At 41.5% G+C, this 16070-nt stretch overlaps 1 protein-coding gene across 1 annotated transcript in view; it reads right to left on the reverse strand.

Moving 5' to 3' along the window:
• slc24a3 (solute carrier family 24 member 3) overlaps window positions 1-16070 on the reverse strand; it is a 58218-nt gene that overhangs the window by 2751 nt on the left and 39397 nt on the right. The window contains exons 4-16 of the mRNA XM_046046706.1: window positions 12969-13043; window positions 12142-12226; window positions 11288-11391; window positions 10106-10180; window positions 8477-8502; window positions 8319-8372; window positions 8089-8222; window positions 5877-6037; window positions 5097-5367; window positions 4828-4994; window positions 3502-3616; window positions 3161-3273; window positions 2744-2809 (exon numbers count right to left, since the gene is read on the reverse strand). Of these exons, the coding sequence (XP_045902662.1) occupies window positions 2744-2809; window positions 3161-3273; window positions 3502-3616; window positions 4828-4994; window positions 5097-5367; window positions 5877-6037; window positions 8089-8222; window positions 8319-8372; window positions 8477-8502; window positions 10106-10180; window positions 11288-11391; window positions 12142-12226; window positions 12969-13043 (1446 nt within the window). The remainder of the gene's footprint in view (window positions 1-2743; window positions 2810-3160; window positions 3274-3501; window positions 3617-4827; window positions 4995-5096; window positions 5368-5876; window positions 6038-8088; window positions 8223-8318; window positions 8373-8476; window positions 8503-10105; window positions 10181-11287; window positions 11392-12141; window positions 12227-12968; window positions 13044-16070) is intronic.

Raw genomic sequence — 16070 nt, forward strand, 5'->3', positions numbered from 1 at the left:
GACTAATTAAATTGAAATTGAAATGACTGATGATACCAAGCCACAAAGGTCATGGTTGAACCCAAGGATGCAGGTTTGGTTTGAAAGTTGTTGTATTTTTTCTATTGAAATCTTTATTTCGAGCATGCAAGAAAAAAGTTGGTAGGGACACAAAAGGGGGCAGGCACATCAGTGGATATGGGATGGGTAATTGTGTACATTTATTTGCTCTGAACCGCTATCAGGGATAAATTTGACTCTAATGGCAAAATAGTCCTTTTTTACCCCAAAATGCATGAAATAATGGCAGCAGAATCAAGTCTGTTCATCTGTTCAAAAGACACAAATGAAGCAAAGACTGTGTGCGAGCTTAGGCAGTCAACGCGAGTGCACTGCCACTAACACGCGACATACTCTTCTCACTGCAGCATATAACCAACACACCTTTTCATAACGGCAGTGTACTGTTTTTTAACCTCTAGCAGCGCACCTGGGCGACGTCAATGATTTAACACTGTTCCACTGAGCAACAGAAACCCAGCAACTTATCAACAAAGTCAGGGAAGAAGAAGCCTGCAAGCTGGTAAACATGAAAGTACATACGACAATGCTGGATTTATAATACTTTAAAAATCATCTTTGCAAATGTTTTATGAGGAAAGAAATGCACTCAACATGTCTGTTAGCCCTCAAAAACTGACTGCTGCCACAGTACTGAAAGCTCTGCTGTCACTTGCTGCTGCTGTTCACAAAGCATTTCTCAAGCCCCAGCCTCCACCTGTAGGCTCCCAGACTACCTTCCCCTAGAGGGAGGGGGAGTTTTTTACATTTACATTTACTCATTTGGCAGACGCTTTTATCCAAAGCGACTTACAGTGTAAGTTACTAGTGTAAGAGCAGCAATAAATACTAGTAAGAGCTCATAGTACATATCACATCAATGGGGTAAATACCTTGGGAAGGAAGTAAGAGTTAACAAAAAGTGCAATCAAAACAAAAAAGTGCAATCAATACAAGATCATTGTAGGGGATAGAAGAAGAGCACGGGAAGTGCATGTTAGAAGTTAGAGGCGTTATAAGAGGAAGTGTTCTCAGAAGAGATGAGTTTTCAAGAGCTTCTTGAAGTTAGAGAGGGACGCCCCTGCTCTGATGGCATGTGGTAGCTTGTTCCACCATCGTGGTGTCACAGATGGGACTGGGATTGCTTTGTGTGAAGGGGTGGCAGAGCCAGGCGGCGTTCGTTGGAGGAGCGTAAACTCGTATTATGGAGTTCAGGTAGATGGTGCAGACCCAGTAGTCACTCTGTATACAAGCATTAGTGACTTGATTTTGATTCTGGAGGCCACAGGGAGCAAGTGGAGGTCACTGAGTAATGGAGTGACATGAGTCCTTTTGGGCTGATCAAAAACCAGACTCGCTGCTGCGTTGTGAACCATTTGTAAGGGTTTCACCGCACAAGCTGGAAGACCTGCTAGGAGGGCATTGCAATAGTCGAGGCGAGAGGTAACCATGGCGTGTACCAGAAGCTGGGTGGCGTACTGAGTTAGGTAAGGCCTGATTTTCCTTATGTTGTATAGAGCAAAGTGGCATGACCGAGAGACGGCAGCAACATGGTCTGAAAAGGACAGCTGGTCATCAGTCATGACACCCAAGTTTCTCACCACCTTGGTTGGAGTGATGGTTGAGGAGTCAATTTGTAGTTTGATGTTATGGTGGATAGATTTCTTGGCTGGAATGACCAAGAGTTCAGTCTTAGAGAGGTTTAGTTGAAGGTGGCGAGCCTTCATCCATGCAGATATGTCCGAGAGATGGTCTGTGATCTGCGCCGAGGCAGTGGTAGAGTTGCGTATCGTCTGCGTAGCAGTGGTAAGAGAAGCCGTGCGAGCGAATGATCGGCCCCAGTGAGATGGTGTAAATTGAGAAGAGAAGGGGTCCTAGCACTGAGCCTTGGGGCAACCCCTGTGGAGAGGCAGCGGGAGGAGGATAATTGTCCTTGCCACAAAACAGTGTAGGGACGCCCAGAGAGGTAGGATTCGAACCACAGGAGTGCTTTACTCGAGATGTCCATTGATGAGAGGGCGGATAGCAGGATCATGTGATTGACTGTGTCAAAGGCAGCTGAAAGGTCAAGCAGGATAAGAACTGAGGATTGGGCTGCAGCTTTAGCTGACCTTAGGGCTTCTGTTACAGACATAAGAGCTGTTTCAGTAGAGTGGGCACTCTTAAAACCAGACTGATATGGATCTAGGAGGTCATTCCGTGAGAGGAATTCTGAGACCTGTTTGAATACTGCCCGTTCAATAGTTTTGGATAAAAACGGTAGAAGAGACTCTGGTCGACAGTTCTCAACTTGAGTTGGGTCAAGTGAGGGCTTTTTGAGCAAGGGTGCAACCCGAGCCCTTTTGAAAGTGGTCGGGAAGGTTCCTGAAGCCAGAGAAGTATTTATCACATGAGTGATTGTCGGGACCACAGTAGCAGATATGGCTTGGAGGAGATTCGTAGGAATCGGGTACAGTTATTTTCATCAACCCCTACTTTCTGCTTTGCTGAGCTTGGTGTTTCCTTGTGAGCAGTGACAAGGTCAGATCCCAGACGCCAAATATCAGTGCTGTACATTCAACATTCAAATAATCATCCACCATATCATCATCATCCCCATGTAAATCCATGCCTACAGTGTGGTTGGATTCAAAACTATAAAAGCTTAATGTGCTTTATGGCCAGGACTGCCCAGATCAGTAAGTTTTAAAAGTCTGGTACTTACTGTGACGAATACTGAGGCAAGTAAGAGTCCAACAGAGAATATGAGACCTCTGCTGTTGAGATGGATCTAAGGAGACAAACAGAGATATACTGTCAGGTAATGTAGGTATTTAAAAGTTAATGCTCTGTCCTGATACACACAGGCTAACATTATGTATTTATGCTCCGAGACTTTTATTACACCTAGTCCAAATGTTTTTTTATTGTATGAGAAGTAATCAGCAGGCCAATTAACACTTATTATATTCTCAGTGTAAGGTGATAAACTATGCAGTGCCCCAACAAATACTTTGTGTGTAACAAAGCCTGCCCTGCGCTGAATATTACAGCATATCTGAATATCCCGTCCTTCATGAACACCGCTCTGTTCTATTCTGGTCCAGCAGAATCTCCTCTGCCGGAGCTGAGAAGCACTCACATAGGAGCCGTAGTCGATGCAGAGTGTTTGCAGTGCCCACGGCAGGCCCAGGCCCACCAGTATGTCAAACACATTACTGCCTATGGAGTTGGAGATGGCCATGTCTCCCAGACCTGAGGCAAGGAGAGCAACACTGTCAAGGTCTGTTTACAGTCAGGAGACAAGTCAATTGTGACAAGCTATATTCTGCTGTGTAACACCACTCTTTCTCTTCACAGCATGTGTGCTTTATTTCAGTCTTTCATTTCATTCAACAGAAATATTGATTTAAGCTTTCTGTCTTATGGTAGAGTGTATTTGTCTGTGTGTGTGTGTGTGTGTGTGTGTGTGTGTGTGTGTACCTTGCCGTGCAACAATAACACTGGCCATGCAGTCTGGGACGCTGGTGCCTGCTGCTAGGAAGGTGATGCCCATGATAACATCAGGAATGCCGAGAGTGAAACCGATCACAGTCACCTGAAACCAAAATGTTTTTTTTTTTAGTATACTGTTATATTGAGAGTAGGGGCCCAATCTACCAGAGGATACCGGTCTGTTCCCGCTTTTATCTCACTTCTTCAAAACACACTTTTACTGTGTGATGCATATTTAATGTTTTCTTTATTTGTATAGTGACATATTTATCTTTTGTATTGATTGTTGTAAAGCTATATTATTATTATTAATATTACTACATAGTTCAGCAGTACAGTAAATCAAATAAAGACCACAACTGAAACAAGCTCCCATCTGGAATAAAATTACAGAAGTAGCAGTAACAGAGTTTTATGCACACTCAAAAAAAATACAGATTAGCACAGAATGTAACAATCCTCAGGGTTTTCCTCCTCTGTGACAAAGGGGATACCAGATGAATTGAGTATAGATCAGCTGTCTCTGGGATTCATTTTGCTGCTCTGTTATGCAGAGAGAGCGTTTCTTGCTCTGCAACAGTCTCATTAAGGGATTGCACAAACATGATTAGGTTGGGAAGGGGGGGGGGCTGAACATTATGTTTTCACTTTGGGAAAAAGCAAGAACCTCTCCAGTCTTACTATAACAGTAAAATACAATACAGCATTGAATTAGTACAATTTGTTTTGCCATTAATAACTAAAAGTGCATTAAGCATTTTAAATGGTTTAGCCCTATTTAAATGTTTATATGTTAATGGAACAATCATTTCCATTTCTCATCTCCTCCACATCTCAAATTACAATTGGAATTAGCAATTGCCAAAAATAATGCAAAATCCTGTTTGTTTAGTTAAACGTATATTATATTATAGGCTAATATTTCACTTTACAGTAGTTCTGCTTTCTGTTATGTTTCAGATTTAAGTGACAGCAGAAGCTGCTGTATGCTGGTGAAAACTGTGGCACACTGTGGAGAGATAATGTTCACGTCTGTTCTGTTTGTCAAACCTGATATATTGGTCCCACTGTATATTAGCAACTAGTTGAATTTGATGAGGAGATAAAGCCCTGAAACAGACAAAGGATTATTGTCCTCTGAATGCGGCCAAACACACATTTATGATGTAACTGTTTAATAGCTTCTTTGTTTTGCAATAACAAGTCACTTAAACTAAAAAGTAAAAGCCCTAAAGGATAATATGGAGACAATTTTTACATTCTTTGAAGATCAGGATGTGTTTTCAGCATGTCAGTGAGTGAGACTTCACTGACCATCCAGACCATGATGTAGGAGAGGCCAGCGATCCAGATGGTGGCAGTGAAGAAGGAGACCATGAACCATCTCTCCCAGCGGCGCTTGGCACAGTTAGGCACGGTGAAGAACAAGAGCAAGGACAGCGGCCACATGGTCAGCCACTTCAGCTTGTTACACCCCCCAGCTGGAGGGAGGAGGAAAACCAAAAATGTGATGATGGCTTCAGTGACAGCACCGATAACAAGCAATTATCGACAGTGATCATTTTATTTTATCTGCGCTGTACCTGGAACTTTGAAAGGCACCAGGGGGCCATTATCGTCATCTTCTCCCTCTCCCTCCTCGTCGTTCTCATTGTTTTCATTATCCTCATTTTCATTTTCTGTCTCGTTGCCAGACTCCAGCCGCTGAAGTCTGCATCTCCCGTTCAGACCCTGTTCAGATCCGCTCAGCCCATTCTCTAAGCCCCGCCTCCCCTGAGGCCTGGCGGCTGAGTCAGAGTCGCCGTTGGTGATGCGGTTGACTCTAGTCTCAGTGGTGTTGATCAGTCTTTGCCTCTGGAAGTGATTAGAGCGCATTACCATAAACAACATGAAGCTCTGACTATATTCATTCCATGAACACATTTGGACATTTTGCATTACTGTCGTGTAGCATGAATGGTACCCAGTTAATTACTCAAGTTTGTTTTCATTTTATATTTATATTATGGAAATCAGGAAAAGTCCCTTTTATTTGTCTGAAACAGAAGTTTAGATTTACATCCAGACTGTAGTCTGCTGCAGACAGGTGTCTGAGGGAAAGTGAAAGAAAATCAACATTCATTCCACTCCTTCTTCTGTTGAACACAGACAGTGTTATTTGGTTTGTCTTTATGCTAAGACTCTGGTTTGGCAGGGATTTGAGTATTTAAATACATTTAAGTTGACAAAAATATTTCTCCTTTCAACTTTTTCAAATTTGAAATAACGTGTAGCATGTAGAACTACATAACTGAACATAGAGTCACACATCACAGTGTTCACACATGTGAGTCCATGTACAGTTTAGTTTAGTGCATATGTACCTCGTTGATCAGCATGCGAGAGGCCATGGTGAGGCGGGTTCTGGGGGAGAAATGACTGGTGATCATGATCCTCATACCGGCCTCAGAGAAAGACAGCTGGTGGGGGTATGCAGACAGCAGCTCATCAACCATCAGCACCGACGGCTTACAGTGGAAGTTAGCTAGAGGGAAATAACATACTAATGTTCATCTGACTGCAATGCTGTTTAGTCCAACTAAAATTTCATTTAGTCATCATGTTTTTGCAGTCAAGAATCATGTGAAGGCGATTTTTTAATTTATTGTTAACAGTCAATTATTATTGAAAGAAATTGAAAGAAATGGGGTCTTTGGACAGTTTACTCTCCAAACCTCTGAGTGGGTGGGCCGAAGTAATGGTTTGAATGAGAGTTGAGTGCAAGCTAAGGTCCACAGTTCTTTGCATTTCACTTTTTGTTCGGTAGCTCATTCAGCAAGCCAGTGTGGGACGTGGACGTGTCCTTGCTGTAGATACGAAGTAGACACTGAAAGCAAATGTGGGTTGCGGTCTGTGGCTATTTCTGATATAAACATAGAGTTGGGGTGGAGCTCTCAGCTGAGGCCAAAACTGTCTTGATTGACTATGAATTGAGACGTTGCTTGAATGGACTCAAGGATGCTAGAGAAGATTTCCGCTGTGTTGCAGAGTAATGTCTCACTGATCGTTGTCTTCAAGCAAGACCTTCAAGCAAAGGCCACCTCTAGCACAGGACAATCTCATGTAAGCAAACAAAGAACAGTCATTGTGCCTCATTGCCACCTTCTCAAACATCTCTGGCTTGCCATGTCAGGACGGTATGTCGATTTATCCTCAGGGTTCCACTTTTGGATGTTATCTCAGCATTTTTCCAGGCCTTAAATATGAAAGATGTACAGTGCCTGTAGGCTTTCGGCAGGCTGCAACAATGGTACAGTGCGAATTCCACCCTATCTGCTGACACAACAGGTCCCCTCATTGTTACCAATGCATTTTCTGCTCATCAGTGGCTGGACCTCTTGCAGCACCAACATTAACAATGCCATCCATAGGTTCATGTGATCATTTCCATTTCCAAGGGGTGTCCACCACCCATGTTAGGGCGGGGTATGATCCCCATGTCCTGTCAGAGAGAACACAGAAATGTAAGTGGTTATCTGTGCCAGAGGTATTTTTGTCCAATAGTCCAGGTCCTGGCTTCTGTGGGACGCTGCACATTCAAGCACATGCAGCATGGTAACCATCTGCTGAACCAACTGTCTCCTGCCACCCTGGTTCTCTTCATCACCTCCTCAGCAGAACAAGCTGACGGAGCAGGCTGTGCTGAAGCAAGTTGGAGGTTGGAAGGATGTGTGAAGGCCTGAGCCAGCATCTTGTGCTGCTCACTTCTGTTCGCTGTTGTTGTGTTCCACACTATACCTCACCTCTGAGGGCAGAGAGTACAGAAGATGCAAACACTAGAGTAATCTTGGTGGCAAAAACAGTCCCTCCCTTGACAGTTGAGCACCCAGGAGATTTGTCCTTTCCTTCTGGTGGCACCAGTTGTATCCTGCCACCATCAACTGGGCCACCAGGACAAGACTACCGTGTTACTACAGTCTTCTTGTCCATGGTCTTCTGGAAAGACCGGTTAGCAGAACTGGATTCAAGGTGGGCAGCCACCACACTACTATACAGATGAATGCTCTGGTGTTGCTGAGGGACCGTTGTTCGTTTCACTCAAGTGAATTCTGGCCCATGTATATACTCCTAGAGTTTGTCAAGATAACAAGACACGGGCTTGGTCTGCAGCTGGTTTGTGCGCTTCCCTCTTAGAGTTTCTGTACAGAGGGCCAGGAGGTGGAAGCGCAGTGCTCAGTGTGTTAGCAGTGGGCTTCATCAAGTAGGGGAAGTTCTCAGTTGCCAACAAGGGGATCAGGGATTCATTTGTGGCCATCATCTCACCATATACGCAGCCCAGAAACGGACAGCAAGGTGCAGCTTTAGCATTGAAGATCTATACTGGCAATCATCCCAAGACAAAAAAGTGACAGAACTTTGTCAATAATAAAGTCATCCTTGACTGTCTTATCCCGGAGCTGAACAAAAATAGATGAGGAGTGGTGCCCCAACTGACTTTATGTTTATGTAAATTTCAGTGCGCAGAGATGAGCAGCTAAAACCTTCAGAGTCCTGTTAGAGGGCAAAGCCCGTGTTAAATAGAGCAGATTATGTTACCTTTCTTGAGCAGGACTGCAGTAGCGTCACACGTGACATTATCCTCCAGATCAGTGCTTCCTGTCAGCCCATTGGCCAGACTCATAGAGCTCTTCTTTCGACGGTCAAAGTAGCGATGTGCCCTGCCGTTAAACCTGGCAATGACAGATGAATGAGAAGGGGCCGCAACTAACTAAATGCAACTTATCAATTAACTGAAGGCATTAGCAGTTTCTGGTGATGACACTCACTTCATGATGAGGATGTAGACTGCATACATGAGGATCAGGACAAGAGACTCCCACCTGCACACAAACACAAGGTCAGTAAGATTTATACAGTGATTCAGTATTTAAAAAAACATATAAATATATATAGAGAGGCCGCTACAGAAAATATCATTACGCACCAGCACACCTTCTCATCGTAGATGAACTACAAAAGCAAGACAAAGAGGACACAAAAGGACATTAGGCGGAGGCAGTAATTGAAAGGGAAATTAATTCTGCAACATCTACTCCACTAGAGGGCATGACCAAGCTCAGGCAGCCAGAAAAAGGTCAAAGCATGACCTCTATCTATCTTAATTATACATAATTCCTAGATAGGAAGGTACTTAAGAAACAGATAGTTCCTTTTTTTATTTTGAAATCACTGGTCAGCTTGTCTCTGTAGCGTGTTGCACAATGAATATGTGAAATCATGGATTCTGTATCACATAGTCATAGTCATGTGATTCTGCTGTTTATTTAGCTTTTGATTTATCGTTTCTGTGTGCATGTTGATTAGGTTAGGTGAGGTTAGAAACTTGTGGAAAACGTCTTTGGCTTCATCATGACATGAAAGAACACACTGTGTGGCCCATAGCATGATACTAACTGCAAACTGTACATGCACTACACAATCATTTATAGTACACTGTTTTTGCAGTTGGTGTACAAGAAATAAACATACCTTACATACAAATAGTTGTGCCAATTAAACTTTACACTGAGAAAGCTAAACGTTTGATGATGTTTTTGGAGCTTCCTCTCCACCACCTTGCAGCTTGGAGTAGAGCCTCTGTGTCAGTGGTGGAGGAAGTATTCACATCCTTTACTTAAGTAAAAGTATTAATACCACAATGTAAAAATACTTGCACAGTACTCAACATTTTACTTATGAAAAGATACATAAGTATTGTCAGCAAAATATATGTAAGTATCAAACATAAAAGTATTCATTTTTGCAAAAGTGTCATATTATTAAATGCATTACATTATTTGATTATTATTATTATTATTAGGTGCATTAACGTGTAAGTGGCATTTTAGTATCTACTTTAGTCCATCAGGACCAAAACCTCGCGCTACAAGTACAGTTTCTTTCCGTCTGCAGCTCATCAACAAGGCCAGAGACGCCCACTGACTCTCAAACCACCAGACCCTCCCTTTTAGAATACAGTAAACTCATACTGTACATTTTTAAACCCACTGTGAATATTTTGTAGTGTCATGTCGTTATACTTTAGCGGCTATTCATTTATTAAATTTTGTTTTTATTATAATGATTTTTTTTTTTATTGTTTTCCAACCTCAAAAGTGTACTTAAGTACAATATCTGAATAAATGTACTTAGTTACTTCCTACTACTGCTGCATTTCCTTTGTGCATTGAATTGTGGGACAATAGTGTCCATCAGCATCCTCAAAAATGAAGTGTTTTTTAATATGCATACTGACATTTTTGAGTATAAATGATTTTGTCCCTTGTTCTAGTGTGAATACAATTCATACTCAAACCCTGCTTACAATTAGGTTGTATCATGGATTTGGGACACAGCTTCAACAGGGAGGATTGCTAAGATTAAAAAACTGCTAAGTATCCACATCGATAGTCAATGTACAGTACTTGTACGTGTTCATTGACTTTCTACTATCTAGGATTACTGCTGAGGCAGAAAGCGGGTATTGGTATTGGGTATTGATACCAAAGCAGATAACCATAACCTGCACTTTCAAATTAGCATGTGAGCTGTGTATTTGTCTATAACCTCTTACCACAATGAGGGCCGTGATAGAAAATATGTAATAAGTTGAATCTCTGAGTAGAGCCCAATGAGAGAGCTTCACTGCCTGCAAGGAGGAAGGAAAACAGAGATCAGTACACTTGCAAAACATATGTATGCAGCTTCAGTTCATTCACTCTTACGCGAGCTCTTGAGTTGACCTCCTGAATCACAGTCACTGAAAAAACCAACTGCAAGGTACCATCCTCTGTAGGAAAGGTGCCCGTGTGTTAGTCAGCTTTATGGGCTACGATGCAGGAGTGACTAACGCTACAACACTCTCCCACACAGCGCTCACACTCCCACTATACATAAGTGGAGGGTCAGAAGTCGCATCTTGAATGTGCCACTCCCAGCTGTGGAATCGTTTGCTGTTGCGATGCAGATGGTAGAGTTAGAACATAAATGTTTGCTTGTACAGTAGTGCTTCATAGAGGGAGCCTGCTTTGAACAGCCAGCCAAGGGTAGCAAACAGTAGTGAGGTTCAATGGCCGGACTTGAGGATGGTTTTACTGCACACCATTCCTCCAAGCCCTGTTACATCGCCCGCCCTTCTCCCTCATTATCTCACTATGATTACATAATGCACAATCTGGGATTGCATCACTGTTTAGAGTCCAGTGCATATATTTTTCAGAGCAGAGAGCTTATCCTTGTACTGCACTCATTTCCATATCCCTGGCATGTCAGACAGCATCAGCGAGATGCTGCACTACATTATGATATCTCTGTCTCATTCAACACGCAGCACTGAGGATGCATAGCTGAAAAGAGATACAAACTACCTAATGGGTTGAGACTGATGGCATGTTGTACATGTGGCTTGTTAAGCAGATCGAGCACAGAGGAGAATATAAAACAAAGTGTCACAAAACACACAAAACATATAAAAATGTTTCCAGTGTGTACCGGCACATTTTGTACATTTGTTCTTATAGTTGATTGACCCCTGAGGGGAAATTTGTCCTCTGCATTTAACCCATCCTAATTAGGAGCAGTGGGCATCCATTGTGCAGCACCCTGGGAGCAGTAAGTGGTTCAAGGCCTTTGCTCAGGGGCACTTTGGGCAATGGTCCATGCTGGACTCGAACCGGTTCCCCAGCCAAGTCCATACAGAATGATCTATAGTGAGATGTGAAATGATGAAAATTGCATATTTGTGTGTGTACCGCACCTGGCCGGCGAAGAAGCCACACACGCCGATGATGCAGAGGATGTTGAAGACAGCTGAACCCACGATGGTCCCCACACCCACGTCACCTTTGGTGATAAACACCCCTGGGGAGAGAATGAGCGCACGCACACACACACACACACACACACACACACACACACACACACACACACACACACACACATGCACACACACAGCATTATGATGCCATACAGAGCATGAATGATGTGTTGTACACAACTTGACATTTCCAGTTGCAGCACAGCATCTGCAGAGCTGACAAACAGATGTCGCACAACTGTCAAAACATATGTAAATAACTTGGCCATATTCACGGTCGGCCATGGATCTCTCTCTCTCTCAATCACACACAAACACACATGGGGAAAGAAAATCTTTTTAAAGAAGCCCATAAAACCTGAAGTTTTCTTCATTCTATACCCATCAGAAGAATGAAATGTCTTGAAACCCTGTCTGTATGTATAATTTGATTTTTTTTTATAAAGAATACAGTAATGTGCCACCTTTGAAGTGACTGTTCTTCATATTGTTGGCGGAGACAGATATACTACACTGAACACATGATCAAAGACGAAAAGGGAAAAGAAAAAACGCCTTTACTCCTTACCAGCAATTCTCTAGTGATTATTGCATAAGATGACTTTAATGTTATTCTGATGTGATTTCATGTTTGTTTACTGCAAGTGTCTAGGGATAAAAGCATCTATGTAAAACATCCATTAAAAGGCATGCATGCTTCCTCCCTAATCCAGCTACAGCATTGCAACATGTGTCCTCTTACAGAGGACTTAAGAGATGGGGGTAGGGTGGAGGGGGGTGATTGTCGTGAGTACCTATGATGGACGTGAAGAGCTCAGGGGCCGAGCTGCCAGCGGCCATGAAGGTGGCACCTGCTACGTCCTCGCTGAGATGGAGACGCTGCCAGAAAAGTAGTAAGAGACAAATTAAAAGTGCATCTTTGACCAGGAAATACCCACTGCAATTAGAAAATCCAGACCACAAGATCAGTCACAGCCTGACCCTGACCCTTAGCTGATAATACAGATCCTCTAAAGCTTGCATTTGTGTGATTATGTAAACACACTGTTAATCCGATATTTTACCACTTAATGTGAAAACTTGACAGCATGTCTGGAGGAAGAAAATGGGTCCAATAAATATCCTTTCTATTTATTTTATACTCTCCTTTATACTGGGAACCAGCAATACCTTGTTTAGTGACATACAAAGATTTAGTTAGCTATTCAAATAGGCAACATTTAAGTATTCAGTTACTCAAGGAAGAGACGAGGAGAAAAGTCTAAAGGCTGTGTAGTCCAACATGTATTTGATATTTTGTACATGAGCCTACACTACTTGAAATTATGTACATGCATATGTAATATTATATTTTAATAAATGTAGATTTGTACAGGTGAGGATGTCTTGCTGTATTTTTGATGTTTGATATAGAGTACAGCAGTCTATAGTGATCCCACGTCGGATGGGCCAAATGATGTCGTGATGCACACCCACGCAGCCCAGATGAAGAAATATCTGTTCATTATCTGAGTTTTTGAGTGTTTTGACTGTGGCTTATTTAGTCATTATTATTCAATGTTCTAAATAAACTTTTAAGATCTGAGAGTTTTTCAGGACCTTTAATACCTCACATTCATACCTCACACAGCTTCTCCAGGGAGGGCACGAAGTAGTCATCACAGACGAGGGCCAGGGCACAGAACATGTAAATGGTCTGCGAAGACAGACAGAGAGAGATATTACAGGGGACGGTGAAGTATTGACATGTTGCTTGATGTGATTTATATATATATGATACCATAGGATGAAAAGTCCACACTAAGACGGTTAACATATATTACAGCAACCAGCTGTAATATATGCACTGATATTTCAAACTGGACAAAGTGATGTTGTTTACCACCTCCCATGTCTTCTCCAGCCTTTGATTCTATTTCGAACAGATCTCTGTATGTACCCTGAGAGATACAGTGAAGAATACCCCTCTGCTCCCACTGCTACATTAAATTTAGATGTAAATGGCCATAAAAAATGGAACAGTGAGTTCTAGTAAATGAAGGCAAAAAAAGGTCTGATCCATGAAAATGCAGTGCAGTACATTAACAGTTTAAAGACAGCAAACGTTCATGAACAACATAACTGTAGGACCACACTATTTACATTTTTAAATAAGGAAGTTAGTTTTCACTTTTTAAAAGTACTGCATTAAAAAAAGCCCAGGGCGGAAGGTTACGTACTGTAAAAGGCTTATTCCCCTACTGTCTGAACGGACGAACCATGGGCCCTATCTGACAAATATCAAAATACACTACAACTGCTCTATAAATTCAATATAATGGCAGTTTATTTCAGACCCCATGAATAAATTAAATAAATTTAAAGTAATATTGTTTCTTTTTCTCACTTCATACAACCTTTATATAAAAAACCATAAACATTGTGTTGTTCTTTTTTGAACATTTTAAGCTCTTTTATGCAACATGAACATTGAATTTGTATTTATATTTATCTCCCTATACTTCCAAAAATGAAGTAAAATATAGAAGGAACGTGAAGAGTAGGAGGCTTGTGTAGATAGCCATTATTTGCAAGGAAAGAGTCCTCGTTTCCCCGAATCACTATGAAGTCAGTATGACCCATGGTGTCCCAACGGCAACATTCATTGCAAATATTCCAGGTTCTCAACAGTTAATTACTTCGCACCTCTATAATGAGAGACGTTGCGTTGGAGGGGGACAAGTGGGTCAAAAGTTGCAAAGACAAATCCCGCACACAAGTAGCTTGCAAAAAAAATTCGGTATATAACACCATGTGCCTGATGAAGGGATAAATGTTGTTATTATATATATTTTATGCAAGTTAGACAGTGTGTGGGAGTTTTCAATGCAAATATTCCAGGTTGAAATATGCTGGAATTTTCCTTTAAGAAATCCTTAACTTTATACATTTATAATCTATTATCACTCCCACAAAATTCTAGTTAAGACACTCTGGACACTGTAAATTAATTCTTGCTAAATAAATCAAAATCAACTATTTACAATATTCAATGACTTTTCAAATTCAAAACTTAATTAATGTTTTGGAAACCTTGGAAACAAATATCATATTCGTAGAAAACAACAATAATGGCCCTAATACTGACCCTTGGGGAACCTTTAATAAATCCTGTCCTTCCAAATATCTCCTGAATAGTCTTAAAATGGCAGGTTAAATTATGGAAAAATTAACCTATCCTTGGCATCACATAATACATATAACACAGAACCCAAAATGAAGCAGAGACAGGGTGGAGAAAGAAAGACAGCGTTGATCAAGAGAGAAAATGTCAAGTAGTGACGACAGACTGACGGAAAATGTGTGAACAAAGGAAAGGCATGAATATCCTTACACCTTGTTAAAAAGAAGCCTTGCTTACAGAAAAATGGCACTGAGAGAGAATATTTCTTATTCCTTTTGTGCTCAGTACTGAGTCACATTTTCCTTTGCAATAGTTCTTCTCTTTCCTGTTTCTGAAAGCAGGTGAGAATGAGCTGAACTACCCAACGCCTGCATGAGAGCTACGGCTGAGCCCACACACTGAACGACTTTCAGTGTGCATGCAAAAAGTCAGAGTGTGACATGTAATCCTGGCTACTGGGTTGAATCTTGATTCGGGTGTGAGGTTGAGATGGAGGGAAAAAATGCAGCCTTCATCGCCATCTCAAGCCTGCTGTAGCTGTTACTGATGGTATGTGCATACTGAAAGTAAATGTGTGTGCATGTGTAATGTTAAATATAGAGAGCAAATCCTGAGAAGAAGAAATTCTGTGAAGTGATGACGCACTCATGAGCTGTGCAGAATTGGAGGGGGGTCAGCAGTACAGCCGTCAAGATAACAGCAGTTGGAGGTAAAATTCAGTGATATTAAAATTCAGAAATGAGACTCTAACACAAAGCGCTTTACAGATTTCTGCCTTCAAGCTGCATCCAATACCAGAAACATACATGATCAATGACAATCTTGCGACCGACGGTGGAATCAGTTCACAGCAGCTTCACTTGTGGCTGAATCAGAGGATAATACAACGAAAAGACGGATGGATCTACTCCTCTGTTTAAATCAACATCCCTGAAGCAACACCAAATGCTGTTATGAGTGCTGCATAAATGCAGACAATATAAGCCACATGACATCTGCTCTGTAATTTGTTTAGTTATTTTTCAATAGAATTTTAAGATTTGAAGTTTTGTTTTATGATTTGACTTCATAAAGCCTTTGGTTTTTGATATCTTAACCTGTGTACGACGTAGGAGGACTGTCTGATTAATAAGTGGAGCCAGCACATTTATATGACGTATTCTGGCTGCTCAGTACAAAGCAGAGGTGGGACAAGGCCATTGTTTTGCAAGTCTCCTGTCTTGGCTATGAAGTCCCAAGTGAAGTGCCAGCAACACCTAAGTAAAGTCACAGTTCTTTATAGACTATGTGACATGGTTAATATAGTAAATTTACAGAAATAATGAATGCTATACTTTACATCCAAATGTGATAATCTGATGTATCTCTGCTGGTTCTGCACTTATAAAAGCGCCTTTCCTTCTGTTTTTATTGACTGATTTATTCACAGTAGATCTGCTCTCATGAAAGTGATGTTTTGATTTGTGGCACTGCAAAGAATCCAATAAAAATAATGTAATACAAACCGTTGTTATCAGTGGACAAAGATCATTCTTATTGCTATGCAAGACCGTGAGATGC

Source organism: Micropterus dolomieu, linkage group LG04 (assembly GCF_021292245.1).
Source record: "Micropterus dolomieu isolate WLL.071019.BEF.003 ecotype Adirondacks linkage group LG04, ASM2129224v1, whole genome shotgun sequence".
Lineage (NCBI taxonomy): Eukaryota > Metazoa > Chordata > Actinopteri > Centrarchiformes > Centrarchidae > Micropterus > Micropterus dolomieu.